This window comes from Ailuropoda melanoleuca, chromosome 7, assembly GCF_002007445.2.
Source record: "Ailuropoda melanoleuca isolate Jingjing chromosome 7, ASM200744v2, whole genome shotgun sequence".
NCBI classification, from domain to species: domain Eukaryota; kingdom Metazoa; phylum Chordata; class Mammalia; order Carnivora; family Ursidae; genus Ailuropoda; species Ailuropoda melanoleuca.
The window spans coordinates 56,599,410-56,620,046 of record NC_048224.1 but is presented as its reverse complement, the minus strand read 5'-3'; the positions used below and the strand labels follow the sequence as shown (position 1 = coordinate 56,620,046).

At 46.4% G+C, this 20,637-nt stretch overlaps 1 protein-coding gene across 1 annotated transcript in view; it reads left to right on the top strand.

The window, feature by feature from the left end:
* SETX (senataxin) overlaps positions 1-20,637 on the top strand; it is an 89,463-nt gene that overhangs the window by 61,958 nt on the left and 6,868 nt on the right. Inside the window, exons 19-26 of the mRNA XM_034663747.1 lie at positions 89-238; positions 1,297-1,404; positions 4,426-4,613; positions 5,661-5,753; positions 7,297-7,461; positions 11,502-11,600; positions 12,042-12,129; positions 15,764-16,509. Coding sequence (XP_034519638.1) covers positions 89-238; positions 1,297-1,404; positions 4,426-4,613; positions 5,661-5,753; positions 7,297-7,461; positions 11,502-11,600; positions 12,042-12,129; positions 15,764-16,509 — 1,637 coding nt within the window. The remainder of the gene's footprint in view (positions 1-88; positions 239-1,296; positions 1,405-4,425; positions 4,614-5,660; positions 5,754-7,296; positions 7,462-11,501; positions 11,601-12,041; positions 12,130-15,763; positions 16,510-20,637) is intronic.

The following is a 20,637-nucleotide window of genomic DNA, read 5'->3' as shown; positions in this document are numbered from 1 at the left end:
GGAGGATGTTTTACAGTAAAAGTAGGCCTACCATAATCAAGAATTTATATACAGCTGAATACTGATTCACTTCTATTTGTTGTCTTAGGTTCAAGGACGCCCACAAAAAACACAGAGCATCATCATCTTAGAGTCCCATGTCATCTGCTGCACGTTGAGCACGAGTGGTGGTTTACTGCTTGAGTCTGCTTTTCGTGGACAAGGGGGCGTCCCCTTCAGTTGTGTCATTGTTGATGAGGTCAGTAGGGGGTCGGCGGTACGAATTGGATGGTGCTGTGAGGGCCGAGTCTTCGGGGAACTGTGCTGCTGCTGAGTTAGGGAGAGCAGAGGCCTCGTGCAGCTGGTTTCTACCTGCTGTCACGTGTGTGTGGACTCTTACGTTGAAATGTGCTACTGACGGCCCCCCACCATTAAATGGCTTTTCCAGAATTGGGAATATAGTCTTTAAGGATGCCTGATTGTCCCCAGCAGATCCTTCCTAAGGAGTATCTCGCTTCTGCTTGGAATAGCTCTTGTTCCCTTTTGAAGCAGTTTTAATATAACTTTGGACAGCTCTGAGCCACAATATTTTCAGCTAACATCCTTTATTCGTAGTTCATTCATTGAGCAAGCATTTGTTGCGTACCTACTGTTTGCCAGAATGTAGAGCCAGAAGACAAAAGTCTTGGAAAATTAGACAACAGAGGATCAGTCCAAGATCCAATCTCACCAAAACGAAAGAACAGAAACCATGGAAATGATGAAATAATTGAAGAAAATGTCATTGAAGAGAAGCTTGAGTCTTGCAGATGATGAGGCCTGCGGGGAACAAGAAGAAAGGGGGTGGTGGGGAGAGAGGGACACACAGCCGTCCAGTTCCCCTGGGCATGTGCCCAGCCGGAACAAAGAACATAGAACAGGGGCATTACACGCCTTCCAGCTTGTGGCTGGTTCCCAGGTGGTCATGGTACCCGAGTGGTGCTGACTTCACAGTGCACCTGTCATGGTTCTTTTTAATTGATTGTTAAGAGTGTTTGTTTCTGTTGTTGCTGTTATCTTTTCTAACAAACAAACAAAAAAAATCCTTACTGTTTTTTTTTCATTTTGTTTTTCTTATTTTTTAAGTTATTTTAATCACCTGGTGCTCATCAGGATAAGTATACTCAAAAATCCTTATTTTTGATATTCAGAGCAGAAGGAGAAAGTGTGATGCTTTTCCGAATGTTAGAACTTTTATGAATTAGATGAAGTGTACGTGGATAAAGAAGCAGCAAAGATGATTAGGGACACTTTCTCATCTTGTACTTTCTTCCCAAGGCCGGGCAGTCTTGTGAGGTTGAGACTCTTACTCCACTCATCCATCGTTGTAACAAGCTCATCCTCGTCGGAGATCCTAAACAGCTCCCTCCCACGGTCATTTCTATGGTAAGTTAGTTTCATGTCATACTGCTTTAAAGTGGAGGGGCCTTTTCTGTTCTTGTGTTTGGAGAGGGTCTTTCTTGGATCATCATCTCTTATTTGGAAGGAAAAGTAGGGAATGGCTAAGAAAAGAGAACCACTGTTAAAGAGTAAAAGTCTGTGAAAATGTCCCTTTGTTCCTGATTGTGCTTATGTGCACGTGTGACCCAAGCAGTGTGCGCGCCCAAGACCAGAAGACGGGAACGACCGTGTTCTCTGTGCGGCCTGCTCTTTCTTGGGAAGAGGCAGTGCGCAGCTGTTGTAAGGGCTGTATGTGATCCATTTTAGTAACATAAACCCCAAAACAATAATAAAAGAAAAATTTTAAAAGAAGTTTCCTAACGTCCTGATTCATATTTAAATGTATGCAAATTTGAGGAAAACATTATAAAGAGTACTTTAAATGTACTCTTAGAGTACATTTCCAGTTTTAGAATTCTGTGTCCTATCGTACCAAAAAAAAAAAAAAAAAAGAAAAGCCTGTGCCTCTCCTATCCTCTGTCAGGATGAGTGTCAGGAAGAGAAAAGGGGCTATGAACCCCGCTTATGGGAAGGACCAACCAACACCTCAAATATGGCTCTCTGCTATTATCTCACCCGAGAGGCCTCCTAGAAATGCACACCAGAATCGGGACTTTGGGTAGATGTTTTGTGTAATCTGCATAGGTGTAAACCAATTTAATAATAGTTGTATATTTCACTAATACATAGATTGTTTGTACAGAGTGGTGGATGCATAAAGAGCCCCAGAGAACAGATCATTTCAAAGCATTCCTGTTCAGCTGTGGAATGAAAGCAAGTGGTTTTTGTTGTCATTTCTGTGTTTTAACTTTGGAGTTATTGAGATGCTGGTGCAGCTCTTTGACGTCTGAGCACACATGCGTGGTCACACTAGGGTGTTAGCCCAGAAGCACACCCACCTCTGAGTGAAAACCTGTGTCCGTAGGGAAAAACGGCAGGTGATTCTGTTCATGGAGAGTAATGAAGAACCGAGTCTGTATTGCATTTCTTTCAGATCACACGGTGCTTCACAAATTTACTGACTTCTTGAAGGGATCAGCATGTAGTGAAAAGGGATTGTCGATGGGCCCCAACCTTACTGCTTACTTTGGTGATTGATAAAAGCAGCAAAAATGAGAAAATGTGTTTGGGCTTTTTGTTATTACTATTACAGAAATAATATGGCCTTACTGAGGAAAATTTGGAAAATAATTACAGAGTTAATTTTCTCAAATGCTTTTCTATCCACCTGTTTCTAAGGAGAATGACTGGGAACAGTTTAGTGAGTATTTTAACAGATTTTGCTGGGCATTTGTGTGTTCATTTCTTCCCATCAGTATTCACTGAGTGCTGGCCTCATTTAGGGCTGTTTTAGGTGCTGGTGTTAAAACAGTGAAGAAAACAGACAAAAGTCCCCACCCTTCTGGAGCTTGCGTCTAGGGGGTAACAGTGAATAAGTCACTAGGATACGGGATGTCAGGGGCTCTAAGGTTTGTGTGTGGTGCTTGTATGAGTGTAGGGTTTGCTTTAAAGGGGGCAGAAGCCAAATTGTCTTTTTTTTTAATGAATAGATCAGGAATATCCTTCCATGTCAGAATATAGAAATCCCGTCATTCTGTAGGATAGACTCAGTTTTTTTTCTGCAGGTGGGGCTGTTACCTTTTTCTTTTCCCCCAGAGAGATTCAAAATAGGTTTTGGCTAACTTGGGAATAGACCAACCTCTGGGGATGTAGATAAAATTGTTGAATGTCTACTATTACTATTTTATTTAGTTACACAAACCTATTTAAAACCACATACAGAAATGACCTATCATTTAGGAAGTAATGCCTTTTCTCCCCCAATAGATTTTTTGAACTTGGCACACACGTCTGCAGCATCACGTGTGAAGATCCCATCTCCATTGTCTTAGTGCATTCTTCAGTGCACATTTGCTTCTAGAGTATTTAAGACGCAATACTTTTTGAATATTTGTATGATGTTGGCATTGAAAAGTACATCCCAAGGCACAGCTACGATAATGTTAGAACCTTTCTCTTCATTTGTCTTTTAGGTCACTAAATCTTCAGGTTGTAACTCATTAATGGGTTTATGAAATCAACTTAGTGATTATTGTCACTTGTCTTTCTCCTCCAGTGGAATACAAATTCTGTGGCACTTGATCTAATTCACCTTAGCAGTCTCAGCACCCCAGATTTTAGGTGCTCAGTGTATGTTGGATAGATGGATGAAGGGTGGATAAGGAGATTGGTCTTTAAAAGGCTTGTGTACGGGGCTCCTGGGAGGCTCCGCTGGGTAAGCATCTGCCTTCGGCACAGGTCATGATCCTGGGGTCCTGGGATCGAGCCCTGCATCGGGCTTCTCTGCTCAGTGGGGAGTCTGCTTCTCCCTCTGCCCGTTCCTCTGCTTGTGTGTTCTCTCTCTCTAGCTTGCTCTCTCTCAAATAAATAAAAAAAATTTTTTTTAAATAATAAAAGGCTCGTGTACAATGACAGCCAATATTTCCATTTGTGAGAGAATACCTTAGATATAATTGTTAAAATCTATGTTGCAATTCTTTGTTTATTATTGATTCTTTTAGCTGACCTCTGTTAGCATCAAAATAGCTTTAGTTGTGGCCATTACAAGATCATGTCGTCTTCTTTTTTTTTTTTTTTTTAAGTAAGTAGGCTCCACACCACACATGGGGCTTGAACTCACAACCTTGAGATCAAGGGTTGCATGCTCTACTGACTGAGCCAGCCAGGTGCCCCAGGTCACATCTTTTTCATTAGCATTATGTGGGTTTTCTGAAGAAACTTTTATGGTCAAGCTAAATGGCTTTTCAAGTCCCGGAGTCGGAAGCATCTTTCTGCGAATCTCTGGTTGTTGGTCATCTTATGCCACTTAAACCTTCCCACTTACATGTTAGAGCTCAGTGACTGTTTCTACAGTAGCAGGGAAAGCATAAACAAATGCTTGGATATTGCTGTTTTCCCCCTTTGCAGAAAGCACAGGAGTATGGCTATGACCAGTCCATGATGGCGCGTTTCTACAAGCTGTTGGAAGACAACGTGGAGCACAATATGATCGGCAGGCTGCCCATTTTACAGCTTACTGTTCAGTACAGGATGCACCCGGACATATGTCTCTTCCCCTCTAATTATGTTTATAACAGAAGCTTGAAAACAAATAGGTGAGTTCCACTCATTGCCTATTAGCTTATTTTATTTGTGGGCTTAGCTGCTTAGGAAGAATAACTATTTTACTGTATTCTTAAGTCTTGTCATAAAAAGCATAAATCAGAGGTTTAATAATTTTTTCTAATAATTACAAAAGCCATGTTGATTTTAGCAAATGCGGATAAAAAAGAAGGGGGGAGGATTGCCTTTATGTATGCTAGAAATAATCACCGGTAACATCTTGGTGTATCTATTTCTAGTCCTTGTACTATGCATATCTTTTTTTCCTTTTTTCCTTTTCAAATTTTTGAAAAAAAGAATCACACCATAATCAGCATAGTACAGATCTTCTTGGAATTACGATGGAGTTATGTCCCAGTAAACATACCGTGAGTCAAAAATGGGTTTAGTGCACCTAACCTACCAGACACGGCTTGGCCTGCCTACTTAAACGCACTCAGAGTACTTGCGTTAGCCTACAGTTAGCAGAAATCATCCACCACAAAGCCTATGTTACAGCACAGTGTTGGATATCTCGTGCAGTTTATCAAAGACTGTGCTGACAGTGACAGACAGCATGGTCGTCAGCGCAGAAGTCGGTTGCCCTTGTGACCGCGGGGCTGACTGGGAGTGGCGCCTCGCTGCTGTCCAGCATCTCGTGAGAGGGTTGTACCACGTGTTGCTAGCCCTGGATAGGATCCACATTCGAAATTCCAAGTACGGTTTCCACTGCAATGTATTGCTTTTGCACCACAGTAAAGTCAAAAAACTGTAACTTGAACCATTGTAAGCTGGGGACTGTGTTCTCTGGCTGGCTCTTTTTCATCTACTGTGCCAGGAGTGACGCTTCAGCTGCAGTTATCTTTAATTGCGTAGATCACTCTCCCTAGCCTAGCGAGAAAAACAAATAAAATCTCTTTTTTACCTTTCACTAAAATACATTTTGATAAAATTAGGTATTTCTTATCCCCAGCTCCCTCCCTCCCTAACAAAAAAAATCGTAATAAAAATAAAATATTTTCTTATAACTTGTATTCTGAATGGTCGCTGCTTTTTTGTAGACAGACTGAAACCAATCGGTGTTCATCAGACTGGCCATTTCAACCTTACCTGGTGTTTGATGTCGGAGACGGTTCAGAAAGACGGGATAATGAGTATGTTTTCCTCTCTCCAGTCCCCAGGGATGGTCCCAGAGTTATTTTTGTTCATATTGACATGGAAAACATTTTCCATACATCTCTTTGCCTAGTGCCAGGGCATAGTCATTCTTCTGTGGCTAGGCTAGTAGCTTCTCCTTCTTCATCATAAATTACTAATATCTTTCTCTGTACATTTTGGCCTTTTAGTTTTTCTTAACTGTATAATGGGATCGTAATCCCTGGCATGGTAAGCACTTGAGTAAATGCATGCTAAGATCACAGCTGTGAGTAAGTCAGACATGGCCCCAGTGCATGGCTCTTGTGGTCTGAGAGGAGAGATAGACACAACTGGGTAACCGCCAAGGTAATTACTTACTCCAGCTGGGTTAGCGGTGTGAGGATCAGTATAGATCGATCTAAATTAAGGTGGGAGACAGAGGGTGGACAGTACCTGATGTGTGGGATTGTGACTAAGGGACCATATTCACGTGGTCTGTGAAGGACGAAGAAAAGGGAGTGGTGACTGCTAAGTAGGAGAAACTTCAAAGGAGTCAGGCCTTCTCGTGAGAAAATGGGGTGTAATGGTCTGGAGGCTGCATTTGTTAGCACAGGTCCTAGCGTGGAGTACGGGGAAATACAGATGCCACCTCACCTCTGTGTCATCAAGAGCGCCGTAGAACAGGTGGTGTCCTCAGTGTGGATTAGCTATTAGTTGAGCTACCGAGGTGGGGGCGGGGAGGACGTTGAGTGAAGAAGTTAGGGATACAGAGAAGCAGTCGGCTGTAAGCACTGTGGGGGTGAAGATTGTTGACCTGAGTGTTGACCTGAGAGGTGACAAGGAACGTAAATTAGGCTTCGGGGATGGAAGAGGTAACTGGCTCTCGGGGTTTTCTGTAGAGTAAGCTGGAAGTTAAGATTGCAGGTATTAAAGGCCCTTAAAGCGAGACCGTTAAGGTAGCCTGGGTGCAGTGCGTGTTGCTCCCAGCACAGTGACGAAGGGTACGTGCAGTCTGGGAGCTGAGCGGGGGGTGCAGGAGGTGGCCAGTGAGGAGGCCAGCCTGCTCCAGGGTTCTGTCCATGCTATTCACCTCTGGGGGCTGCGGCACATTGAGTCTGTGTGGACAGCATCCCCTCGGCCGTGTGGTGTGCAGTCCACGCAGCCAGAGGTGGGGAATTAAGGAAGGTAAGACGACTAAAGCACTTTTTTCCGTGTGTGGAAGATAGTAAATTCTTAGTGTTAGCTATTTATTACTCATATCTTTGTTATTATAAATACTTTTGTTCTTTACTGTTGCTGTCCCCGATACAACAAATGAAGAGATCGGTGAGTAAACTTCAGTTGACTTTAGAGTCTTTTCTTTCTTACAACTTCCTGTTTCACTGGGTGGTTATAGGTCTTCAAGTATGTGATATTAATGGTCATTATAACAGCTTCTTTGAGCCGCTGATTACTGCCTGCCCTTCAGTGTAACGGAAAACAAAGTAGGACTGAAGCCAGCAGTTGGACTGCTATTAGTTTTGATGTGTTTTGTTTTGTTTTTTTTTTCATCTTATTTAGCTCATATGTAAATGTTCAAGAAATAAAACTGGTAATGGAAATAATTAAACTTATTAAAGACAAAAGAAGGGATGTTACTTTCCGGAACATTGGCATAATAACCCATTACAAGGCTCAGAAGATGATGATTCAGAAGGATTTGGACAAAGAATTTGATAGAAAAGGGTGAGGCATCTATATTTTTACGGATATTTCCAGTTTTTCTGTTGAATTAAAAAGAAGAAAGGGGATAAAAGGAAACCTAACTCTAGGAAATGGTCTTAGGCTGTGGTGCTCTAGCAGGAGGAGACTCGAGGCTTCACGGTCATGCTGGGTAGGGAATGCTCACACTCCCGGCCCCACAGACCAGCCATAGACAGAGTACCTACCTCCTGCTGGTTGGAATGTCCTTACCACCATTGGCAGTGGAACCGACTGAGAAACCCTCCAGGCCTTTTCCTTTAGTTCCATGACTTGTTAATCTGAATTCTCATTCTAGTAAGATTCACAAAGTAACACTTTCACTTAGAATGAAGTATTTAATCATTTTCATGCCTTTATGTATAGGGTGAAGATCATGTTTTTGTCTCCTCTTACCTCAGCAGTAAAATTAAAGATTAATTATTGGAAATCCATTAATTCTAAAATTTCTTAAACTAGGAACACACAAGCTACCGAAATTGGCTCTAGAAAAAATAGAAAATTTGAACAGACTTGTAAAAAGTAAACAGATGGAGTTAGTAATCAAACACTTTCCAACAAAGGAAAGCCCAGGACCAGGCTTCACTGGTGAATTCTGCCAAACATTAAGATAAGAATAACACCAATCCTTCTCAAACTCTTCCAAAAAATAGAAGAGGAGGGAAGACTTTCTAACTCCTTTTATGAGGCCAATATAACCATACCAGAGCCATGGAGAGACATCACAAGAAGAGAGAAACTACAGGCTAGTATCCTTTATGAATATGGATGTAAAAATCCTCAAACAAAATAATGGGAATTGAATTCAGCAGCATATTAAAAGGATTATACACCAAGACCATAGTGGGATTATCTCAGGAATGCAAGGTTGGTTCAACATACAAAAATCAACGTGACACACCATTTTAATAGAATCACAGGAGAAAACCCACTTGATCATCTGAGTTGATACGGAAAGAGCATTTGACTAAGTCCAATACCCTTTCATGATAAAAAACATTCAACAGACTAGTAATAGAAAGGAACTTCCTCAACCTAAAAAAGGCATCTATGAAAAACCCACAGCTAACATCATACTTGATGGTGAGACTGAGTGCTGCCCCCCCGGGATCAGGAAGGACACCTGCTCTCATCACTTCTGTGCAGCACTGTATTAGAGGTTCTAAGCAGGATAATGGAGCAAGAAGAGAAATTAAAGGCATCCATATTATAAGAGAAATAAAACTATCCTTTTTCATAGTTGCCAGGACCTTATATATCAAAAACCACATAAACCATTCTAATGAGTTCAGCCAACTTGTAGGATGCAAGATCAGTATACAAAAATTAGTTGTATTCATAGACAGTAGCAACGAGCAATCTGAAAAGGAAATTTAAAAAATTGTTTTTAATGGCATCAAAAAGAACAAAATACTTAGGAATGAATGTAGTAAAGAAGTGTAGAACTTATACATTAAAAAGTACAAAACGTTGTTGAAGGAAGTTAATGAGAACCGAGGTAAGTGGAAAGACAGTCTGTGTCTGTGGATCAGAAGACTGTGCTGTTAAGGGGGCCGCGCTCCCCAGCGTGATTTGCAGTGTCTCTGGCAGAATCCAGTGGCCTGTTTTACAGAAATGGACAAGCTTAACCTAAAACTCCCGTGGAAATGCAAGACACTCCAAATAGCTTGAACACTGAATGTTCAAGGGTTTACACTTTGCTATTTCCAAACTTTCTGCGAAGCTGATTATCAGAACGGCCCTGTCCTGAGGTTAGACGTATGAAACAGTAGAACAGAATTGGAAGGTCAGAAATAAACCCATTCATTTATGGCCAGTTGCTTTTCAACAAGGGTGCCTAGGCCATTCAGTGGGGAAATAATAAGTCTTTTTACAAATGGTGCTGGGCCGACCAGATGTCCACATGCAAGAGAATGAATTTTTTTTTTTTTAATAGTGCGCAAGGGGGGTGAGGGGGAGGGGCAGAGGGAGAGGGAAGACAATCTTGAGCCGACTCCACGCCCAGCACAGAGCCAGACACGGGGCTCCATCCCACCACGCTGAGATCATGACCTGAGCCGAAATCAAGAGTCTGACGCTTAACCGGCTGAGCCACCCAGGCGCCTGAGAGAATGAATTTTGACTCTTGTCTCACATCATACAGTATGATGAACTCAAAGTGGATTAGAGCACCGAATCTAAGAGATAAATTCTAAAACTCAAAACAGATGTATGAATCTGTGTGACCTCAAATCATACAACAATTTTTCAGCATGACACCCAAGCACAAGTTACCAAAGAAAAAATAATAAATTAGGCTTCATAGCAATTAGAAACTTGTGTCAGAATACACCATCAAAAGGGAGAAGACAGCCCCCAGAATGGGAAAATATATGGATAGTTCCTGACTTACCATGGTTTGACTTAGAATTTTTCAACTTTATAATGGTGGGAAAGCAGTACACATTCAGTAGAAGCTACACTTCAGATTTTGAATCTGGATCTTTCCCCAGCTGCTCACACGCAGCGCGATCCTCTCGGGCTGGGCAGCAGCGGCCGCGGCTCCCGGTCAGTCCCGCGGTCACGAGGGTGAACGACCGTTAATGCTGACAGCCATTCTGTACCTACCGAGGAGCGGTAGCCAGTAAATCACGTGAGCTAGCCCGCGCTTTATAGTCGAGGGCTTCGTGTTAGATGACTTTGCCCAACCACAGGCTAGTGTAAGTGCTCAGAGCCTGTCTGAGGTCGGCCAGGCTAAGCTGCAGTGTTCAGTAGGTTAAGTGTAGTAAATTACATTTTCAGCTTAGGATATTTTTAACTTACAATGGGTTTATTGGGCTGTAACCCCATCCTACATCAAGGAACACCTGTACTTGCAAATCATGTATCTGATGAGTCTCATCTGAACTATATAAGGAACTCACACAACTCAAAAAGTTAATCCAGTTTTCTTAATGGGCAAAGGATTCGAATAGCATTTCTCAAAAGTAGGTTGTAAACAAATGGTCAACAAGCACATGAAAAGATGTTCCACGTCATTTGTCATTAGGGAGATTTAAATCAAAACCACAGTGAGATCCCATTTCACCCATCTAAATGACTAATAAAAAAGCAGACAGTAACAAGTTTGGGCAAGGGTGTTGAGAAATTGGAACCCTTGTGCATCAGTGGTGAGAATGTAAGATGGCAGATCACTGTGGAGAACAGTTTGGCAGTTTCTCAAAAAGTGAAGCATAGGGGGCACATGGATGGCTCCGTCAGTTAGGTGTCCTCTTGATTTCAGCTCCGGCCGGCCCTGATCTCAGGGTCGTGGGATCAAGCCCTGTATCGGGCTCCAGGCTGGGTGTGGAGCCTGCTGGGGATTCTTTCTCTCCCTCTCCCCCATCATTCACACGCACGCTTTCTCTCTCTCTCTTTCTCTCCAAAAAAAAGCATAGAATTTCCATATGACTCAGAAGTTTCACTCCTAGATATATACCTGAAAAAATGGAAGAAACGTTAGCACAAAAGCTCGTACGTGAATGTTGACAGCAACATAGTTCATAATGGTCAGAAGGGGAAAACAGCCCAGATGTCCATCGATTATAAATGGCTAAATAAACCACGGGGTATCTGTACAAATACTCAGTCCTAAAGGGAGTGCAGCACTGCTACACGCTACAGCGGGATGAACCTTGAACATGTTCTAAGTGAAAGAAGCCAACCGGAAAAGGCCACATACGTTATGATTCCACTTGTATGAAATTTCCAGACAAAGTAGATTCATGGTTGCTAGGCCTGGAGAGAGGGAAGAATCGAGATTAACTGCTAAGAGGCACAAGTGAAGGAAATGTTGTGAAAGTACATAGTGGCGGTGGTTGTACAACATAGTGAATATACTGAAAACCACAGGATACTATACTTTAAAGTGGTGAATTTTCTGTTACGTGAATTATATATCAACAAAAGATACTGGGAGAAAAGCTGGAAAATGCTACTTTATAAATATGCATATTTAATCATTATCTTAAGTTTTTCCAATAAACATATTTGTCTTTTGTCACTAGGCCAGCAGAAGTAGATACCGTGGATGGGTTCCAGGGCCGGCAGAAGGATTGCGTCATTGTTACGTGCGTCAGAGCAAATACCATGCAGGGCTCAATTGGGTGAGTGTCATTGGCTTTTTCCTTGTCTGTGATCTCGAGTCCGATCTGTTGGGACATGTGTCTGATGTGTGCTTCTGCCCTGGGTCTACAACATTTTACTAATCTCAGGTATATTTAAAGTAAGAACAACTGGTCTAGGAGCGTATTTTTAGGATGTTTCTAATGCTTAAGAATGACACTATTAAAATTCCCAGTATGTCCTCCAAGTCAGAATAGGAGATTGACAGATGCGTCACTGTGAAGGAAAGCTCCAGGACTTTTGTTCATCGGTTTTAATGGGAATTGCTGCTTCGCTGGGGACCCTGTGTTGGGAAGAGGGAGAAAACGAGGTACCATTAAAGAAGGAGGCCAAGAAAAGCGGTCTGAAGCAGTGTCTGTGTCTCACCTGCACTTACGCTAAGTCATCCTGCAGAAAGAAGTAACTTTGTTTTTATTGCTTAGATTTCTGGCAAGTTTGCAGAGACTGAACGTCACCATCACACGAGCCAAATACAGCCTCTTCATCCTCGGACATTTAAGGACCCTCATGGTAGGTGCGTTCTCGGGACCAGGGTGCTCCGAAGCTTGCCCCTTGTGACTGATACTGGGTTGAGGTTTTGTTTTTATTTTCCATCAAAATGGAATGGATTGTAGGGTTACAAAATAATGAGCTGCTTCCCCCTGGTTGTCCTGTCCTTCAGCAACGTCTCCCCGGGAGCTTTTATAGATGTGAACCGCTGGCTCTTCCCCAGTCCAAGGCCCAAGTATCCACAGCATCCATAATTAAGAAAAAAAAAATTATGTCTCCGTCATAGGACTGTTGAGATCCGTAAATCCATCCGTACGTGTAAAGTGCTGGAACAGTTGGCGCTTAGCAGACACTCAGCTACTGTGTAACGCCAGCCAGAGGGAATTTGCAAGAAGAAGCTTGGATCTTCTTTTCTGTTTTGGCACTGGGAGCGTACTGCTCGCGCTGTGTCATTGGGTGGGGGGAGGCCGTGTCAGAGCTCCTCCAGGAGATGGGCAGGTTTACGTCCGTGGTAGACGAAGGGTGCGGCCTCCTTCGTGGTGTCACAGCCGACTAACCGCGGGTGTTTGCTGCTTGCCTCGTTAGGGGTCATAGCTTTGAATTCTTCTCGTTTCCGTATTTTACAAAGTCAGTGGTTATGTTAGGAGAGGAGCTAACGCATTAGATAAGATTTTTTTCACTATTTTCCCCCTTTTTTTCCTGGTTAGTACCACCAGAGGGCATTCAAATACAGTCTTTCTCATTCAGTTTGTCCCTACATCTGTGGTCTTCTGTTGTTTGTGTGCCCCCTTGAAGGAATTTTTAAAAGCTGCATACCACCTATTTTTAAGTTGATATCGAAAATTTGTTATGGTAAGTTTGAGTATTGCTTAAGATTTTGTTTTGAATATATTATGAATATTGACATTGTAAAATAAAACTATTAAAAATAAATCTTTACATCACTCTTAAATGAATGCATTGGAACAGGTAGCAGTATGATTCATTCTGCTTTTTGAAATTGAATTTCCACTTGGACTTGCTTGGGATAAAACTCAGGGGGATATATATTTTTATAATTAAAAGCCTTTCTGTTATCTCACTTTATTACGTTTCTCTGCCACAAAAATTTACATATAAATTGAAAGTTTAAAAAAAAATCTTTATAAGTATCTGGGGAAACTACATAAAGGGTGCACGAACTTCTCTGTGAATCTCTACTTACTTCGAAAGAAGATTTTTTATAGAATTGTTTTTCCTGGTGCCATAAGGATCTCAGTGTTAACAAATGATTTCTTATCTTGATTAATCTCTTAGAATTATTCTTTTGACACAGTTGAATTTTGGTAGTGTTTTAACCTGAAAGGTAAAAGGTTGTTAGAGCTGTGTGTCTCCTAGCGACACCCGGATTGAAGCAGCCTTCCTGGGCACCCCTGTTTTTACTGCCTCCCCTCTTTGGCACCTGGGAGTTTGCAGGTACCCTAGCGACGGCAGCGCGCCCCCTGGAGAGACTGGGGATGAATGAGGCGTGACTGTGCTGGACGGAGTGGGGGCAGGGGAGCCCCCGGGGCACACGGGGAGCCCTCAGAGCACGCGGTGAGGTGGGGTGTCTGCACTGGCGGAAGCCGGTGGCACAGAAAGACACAGAAAGGAGAGAATAGGAAAACTCCCAGTGCATCAGTTGGGCTTTCCAACTGATGTCTGTGGTCCTTGGGGCTTCCCCCCCCCTTTTTTTTTTTTTAATTCTTAGCCCGGTTTCCCTTATGGAAATGGAATCATTGGTGAAGGAGAGGAATAGTCCTTTTCAAAACTGTTTTTGTGATCCTAGGATCAGATCAGATACCAAGTTGAGGTGCCGTAGACTTGGCAAAAATAGCAGCAAGGCCATCTGCTTCACGTCACGTCTGTGTTTCAGCCTCAGGGTGAGCAGTTCTGGAGCGTTCCAGAGTGAGGGGGAGGCCCAAGGACTACCGGGCCCGGTAGTGCTTGTGCGGGTCTGTCTGGCGCACGCCGGCCCTGTGCACGCGCCTTGTGCACGAGCCTTTAGCCCTCACGGAGTCCAGTCCGTCCAATCCCAGAAGGCACTGCGATAGGAATCATTGTACCTACGGCTGTTAGGCTGCGCTTCACTTTTACGTAGAAGTTTGTATTTATTGAGCGAACTCTTTCAGGGCTGTTTCGACAAGACAGACTTTTATCCTGTCGCCCTTGTTCATACATAAAAGAGAAAATACACACAAAATGAACGGGCTGCGATATTCCTGAAAGGACTTCTGTCTCCGAGTCTAGACCTGCAGAGTCACTCCCCAGGGCACAGACACACGTGTCCTTGTTCCTGCCACAGACTGTTCCCCTGTGTGGTCAGAAGTGTTGGGGACCCCGCATTTCCTAAGGGTGCCCCGCCACGGTCTCCGGGTCTCTTCTAACTCCTGGTCTCCATCCTCCCAGGTGTTAGTGCTGGTACTTTCGTGTCTCGTCAGAAGGTATCTGTGGATAGGTTTTCAGGCAAGAGCTGGGACTCGTTCTTTCTTTAAATGGTTTATTGACTACAAGTCGAGGGGTGGTGGTTGCCTAGCCATGAATTCCTCCCGGATTGGGTAGTCGGAAACTGCCACCTGGCCAGGGGGTGCCCCAAATTAAGAAATGGTAAAATGTGAAAACAATGTGCATTTTAGAATCAGTTAAAGAAAGCATTATGCCCATTTTACAGATGAGGAAACGGGCTCAGAGAGGTTGACTTGACCAAGGTCATGCAGCAAGTAAACACTGCTGCCCTCACCCAGTTTTACGAACAGGACAGGAGGCCACGTGAGGGCGGCTGTCCTCCTGCTCTTTCGTCAGGCTTTGTGTTTTCTCCTCTCATGCTCACTCTTCTTTCTAAAGAGGCCCCCATTCTGACGGTTGTAAAGCAGCAGTTCATTGCTGAGGAAAGTCGAAGGGTCAGAGAGGAGAGCCGCGTGCAGGTGGGGTTCCCTTCTCCTTAGGTGCGCTTTCATAACTGAAGTTCCTCCAGAAGAGAGACAGACAGTGGGAAAAATCTGGGGGTAGTTGTCCCAGTGGATTAAGACAGTGTAGCCCTTTGTGGCCTGGGAGGCCTTTGGGAATTCAGTGAAGGCTGTGGGCCTCTTTCTAGAATAGTCACACGCACCCAGAAGTTAGGGCTCTCTGAAACCAAGCCTTTCTGCTCCAGAACGTTAGCTTTTTGAGAGAGAGACACGACTGTAGATCAGGTGTCCAAGGGAACTTTCTGGGATGGCAGAGCTGTTGTGTGTGTGCACCATCCAGCACATGAACCACTGGGCACGTGTGGCCCCTGAGCACCGGAAATGTGGCAGGTGCGGCTGCACAACGGGACCGTTCGTTTGCTTTAACTGTAACTGATGGAAGTGCAAGTAGCCGCTGGCCGCTGGTCCGGCCGCAGGAGCTCTGCTCTCCACACGGCCCGAGCCACAGGGTGAGACGGTAGACGCTCGTTCTTACAGGCGGCGACCAGTGCTCTCCTCTGGTAATGTGGCTGTATGAGGCTGTGTTTGAACTCACTTTTCCTTGAATGGATTCTTGAGAATCTGTTCGTGGGGTATATTTATTGTTGTTCAGACCGGAAAGCAGAAAATTCACGCTTCCCAAGCACATGGGTGTTTTGGGGGAGTAACTGTCTCTCCTTCTCTGTTTCAAGGAAAATCAGCACTGGAACCAACTGATTCAGGACGCGCAGAAGCGGGGTGCCATCATCAAGACGTGCGACAGAAACTACAGGCACGACGCAGCCAAGATTCTGAAGCTCAAGCCCGTGCTGCAGAGAAGTCTGACTCACCCTCCCGCCGCGGCCCCGGAGGCGTCCAGACCCCAGGGCGGCTTGCCCGGCAACAAGCTCGACAGCGAATTTGCCAAGACATCTTTCACTTCTTCCCTGTATCACACACCCTCTGACTCCAGGGAATCTACTGGGACTGTCACGACGAAGGATCCGGAAAGGCCTCTCATTCAGGACTGGCTTCGGGACCCACGACTGCTCAGGAGGATGGGCCTGGACCCCGAAGCCAAAGGGACGTGCCTGAGGGATCCGCAGCCCTTGAGCCCCCAGCAGCCCGGAGCGACGCCTCCCTCGGGAGAGCCGGGCTTCCCTGGGAGCCACCAGGATCCAGCTGGCTTGCAGCAGTCCGCTGCCAGAGGGGCCTCTCCGAACAACCACAGACCTCACGTGCAGTGCGAGCCTCCGGCTGCTGGGCCTGATGTCTCCACAAGTAGGAGAAGGTGCGACTGGGAAGGAGGGCTCAGCCACAGAAGAGAGGGCCGGGCTTTCAGTGAGGGGGACAAGGAGACGTGGAGCCCCGAGAGCCACCACTCGAAGAGGAACCCTGGCTGGGACAAGAGGGGGCTGGAGGAGGAGGACAGCGGTTCCAAGAAAAGAAGGCTTTTATAGTAAAGCCACGTGGCACAGACTGTCAGCCACAGCATTGTTGCAAACTTCAGATGACCAGCTAATGGGACGGTCCAGATAAGATAATTTTTTTTCCTTAAAGGAGTTTGTGTGCTGTTGGAAAACATGGAAAATGTATCCTAACACCTGAGCTTTTTGGTCACCTTCCATAGTTTTTGTCAGTTGCAAAAGCTTTCGAGGGCTTTTGTGTGTCTGTAATGTTGTCCTTGTTCGGAGACTCAGAGCTGATCTCCTGTCCTCAGATACGGGGTCTGACCGGGGCGGGTGTTGTGGAAGTTGGAATGTATATTTGTATAGCAAATAACAGTCATTTTAAAATTTACTCTAGTAGACCGCTTTTCTTTCCCTGCTTCAAATGTTAGTCATTTTCAACGGAACAAACTTTATATTAAAAAAAAAAAGGAGAAAAGGCGGGAAGAGGACGGCAGGCCCTTTCAAACGTCGTTCCAGCCAGACAGACCTGTTCAGCAGCCCGGGGAATTCTGGAAGAGGCAGAGTTCATGCGGGTGGGTCAGACAGCTCTAGTTCTATGTAAGAAAACAAGTGGAGTCTTGTGGGGGAAGCTTTGGGAAGCCAAGTCCTGTTAGGTAAAGTTCTGCTGACGTTGCACGCTTTCAGATGGGGCTCCTCGGCACAGGGTAGCACACTGCTCTGATGAGTCCAGCCTCCTGTTTCGGGAAGCACATCGTTTTCTAGCTTAAAGTCCTGTTCCCCTTGAAATAGACGAAACAAAAGAATAATTCTTGACCTACCATTCAGATGCCCCCACCATATTGTGAGTGTCCCATAACTGGTGGGTGACAGGTCCCGTGGGGCTGGAGCAGCGTGGGGACCCCTGGAAGAGCCACTGGCCCCTGTGTGTGAAAGCCAGCGGGTCTCCAGGAGAACCCAACCAGGTCATTCTCAGGGAGCCTGGGGAGCTGCATGTTAGACGTCTCCCCAGGGGACTCGGGTCACAGACCCAGCAGCTTGGGATCCAGGAGGGCCGGCCAGGTAGGATACTGTAGGCGGGAAAGAAACACCCTTTCAAAAGAGAAGACTGAAGGGAAGTGCAGACATTGGAAGTTGAGAGCCAGGAAGAAAGTTGACAGGTTTCCTGTGATCTTTGGAGACTGTGTTAACTGAAAAGACGCCACTGTTGTAGGCTCGTCTGGGTAGAGGGGGTTGTGCTGGGGTTCAGGGTGCCGTGGGAGAGGACGTTTGAGTACCTGCATGGGGGGGCTTTCTCGTGGCAAAGTCCAGTTTTCCAAACTTACAGACGTGAGAATATACAGTAGTGACAGTTGGCACTTGTCAGAACTAGTGGTTTCTAAGAATGCCATGCAGCCCGTTGGCTAATTTGGGGAGGGGAGTGGACCCCTGACGATTAATGTGCACCGTTTGAAATTTTGCCATCTGCTTTTTAAGCAAAGAGGCTTTGTGTCAGAAATTCTGCTGAAGCCGGTTATTAAAAGCTTTAAATGTTTGATTGCCAAAAGTTTAAGCGTTCTGCTTCTTCATTACCACATCGCCCCCATGGGGGTCTGGATGTCAGCTGATGTCGAGCGGACACCCCCAGCCCTCAGGGAGCACACACACTGGCCCCGCGTGCGGGTAGAGCATGCGTGCTTGGCTTCGAGGGTAAGAAGGTGCAGGGGGACCCCCACCCTGTCCGGGTCAAGGGCTCTGTTAGCTTCCTGTTCGTGCCTTTGGCAAGAAATGTCACGGTTCCTTTGAGTTGACTTTCCTACTACTCTCCTTGAGCAGATCCTGAGTGGGAGCAGTTGAAAGGGGCTACACTCTGTAGGCTTATTAGGAAGGAGGCCGACAGACACAGCTGGGGTCAGGAGCTTCTCCCCGTGCTGCTGCAGCACGGGGACCACGAAGGGGTCCCATTCCCAGGCCGCAGATTCCGCTGCCACACCCGGACCACGTGCCTCCCCGTTGAGGGGGGTGCCTATTCTCACACGCCGTGTCCATCCGCTGGTTCCCGCGCTCCCCATTGGAGCCTGCATCCCGCCGGCCTCTCCCTGCGAACACATCCTACCTGAAGCTGCATTTGAAACGGTTTGCTATTCCAGTTGGTAAGAACATGTGGACAGAAAGCGTTTCATATGTGCAAATGGGGCCTTTCTCGATGTGGCTGGCCTGGCGGTGTTGGTGATTGGTAGTTAATCTCACGGAGTGAGGAAGATGCCTGTTTGCTTCGTCCTCGCCACGGCGCTGCAAGAAAGTGTCCTTATTCGTTATTTCCACATGAGTCTATTTTGCTTAAAAACTTGTTTTGCTTCTCTGTATATAATTTTCCTTGGATTTATGTGCATGGTTTATCGGGTTCTATGTTTTCATGTATCACCAGGAGCAAATTTGATAAGTACATGTGAATAACCTCCTGTAAATGGATTTTATAACAGAAATGTACTAAACTATTTTCTAAAATCAGTTGAGCGGATGATTCTTTCTGCCGCTTTGACTCTGTGCTCTGCGTTCACAGCTGGGACTTGGCAAACCGTAGCCCGTGCGGCCTGCCACGTGGTCTGTCGCAGGAAGCACGCTTCGGGATATGCTTTATTCAAGTCGGTTCTCCAGCACTCCCCCCCCCACGCCTCCCGGCTCTCAGGGTGAAATCTCTTCCATGAGGTCACAAGGTGTGTCACCACCAGCCCTGGTGGCCAGGCCTATTTGGAGGCTTGGCCCGACAGAAAAGCAGGCTCACCTTCAGGCGGCGGCTGGGAGGGTGGGAGAGGCCGGTGGGGCGCGGGGGTGAGCGGAGCGCCCAGAGGCACGATGGGTGCGGACGTCCAAGTCGGGGTGACTGCCGATGGCTGCAGAAGGGGGCCGTGCTTCCCACGCGCTGTGGGACTTCGCCACGCTCCTGTTGGAGGGCGCTCGCTAGTTCGGATGCGTGAGCAACCCTCCGGGAGGGTGAAATGACCGATGGGGGTAGGGGCCTCCTAAATTTGCCGAAGGACCTGGTGAGAGACCACTGCTCTGACGGCCGTGTCGTCTGTGGGATGCGTGACTGCAACATCTGGAGTGGTGATTTTAAAGTCACTCCCACCCAGCTCACCCACACAGTCACCACCAGCTCCCGGGATCACCATTCATTGTTTGGAGAATAAATAATTCAGGGAGGAAACGAAAATTTAGCTTCAGCTTAAGTAGAATTTACGTGCTGTGCAGCACACGGCAGCACTTTCTGTACTCGAGGGACCCTGCATCCCCCTTAAAGTACCCGAGTTATCGTCACCGTGTCCTACTGTACAGAGGCATTTGCCACGTCGAGTGGCATAAATGGTGTCTGTAGACAGATGGGGTGTTGGAGCCCCGTGAGGCCGCCCGTGTGGGCCCTGCTCCCCGGCGCTCAAGCTCGGCTCCGCAGGCAGACGTGGCCGCCTTCGTGTTTTGGCCACGTTGCTGCAAAAAGAAGTAACGTGTGGTCTTCAGCCTGGGGACGCACTTCGGAGTCACCTGGGGAGCTTGGGAAAATTCCGCTCCGGGGCTCTCCCTGAGAATTTCTGACATAAGGGTCCGGGGCCCAGCGCTTGCTGCCTTTTTTCCCTTTCTTTTTTTTTTAACTCTCAATCTTAAACTCAGGTGATTCCGTGGAGCAGCCCGCCTTGAAGCCTGGCTCCCGGGGCTCAGGAGGAGAGCGGAGCAGCCTTGGGCCCACGGGGTCCCATCTGCCTCCCTCAGCGCTTGGTCTCCCCCAGGAGCCCCGGACAGGGCAAGGCCCACCATGAAGCCATCGGGGTGTCTTTGCTGTCGTTCAGGAGGTTCCCAAGGACAGCAGGGCCGGGGAAGGAGAACTGGGAACCGCCTGGGAGACTCCTGTGCGTTAGAACGGAGGAGACCCAGAGTGAGTCGGCGTGGCCAACGAGGCCCCGCACAGGCAACCGGTCTGGTGCTTGTCCGGCAGGGACGGCCGCGCGGCTGTTGTTTAAGCGAGGGCACGCCGGTGCTGGGTCTCCACGCTGAATCGGAGCCAGGCACGGCACAGTCCGCTGTGCACGTGTGCTCCCGGCCGTGATCTCGAGTTTTCCCACCACGCACTGATGTCCGAGCCATCGTTGGCACTGTGGGTTTTCTAATACAGGCTCCGATCGGCAAGATGACCCGCCCGGGGGGCC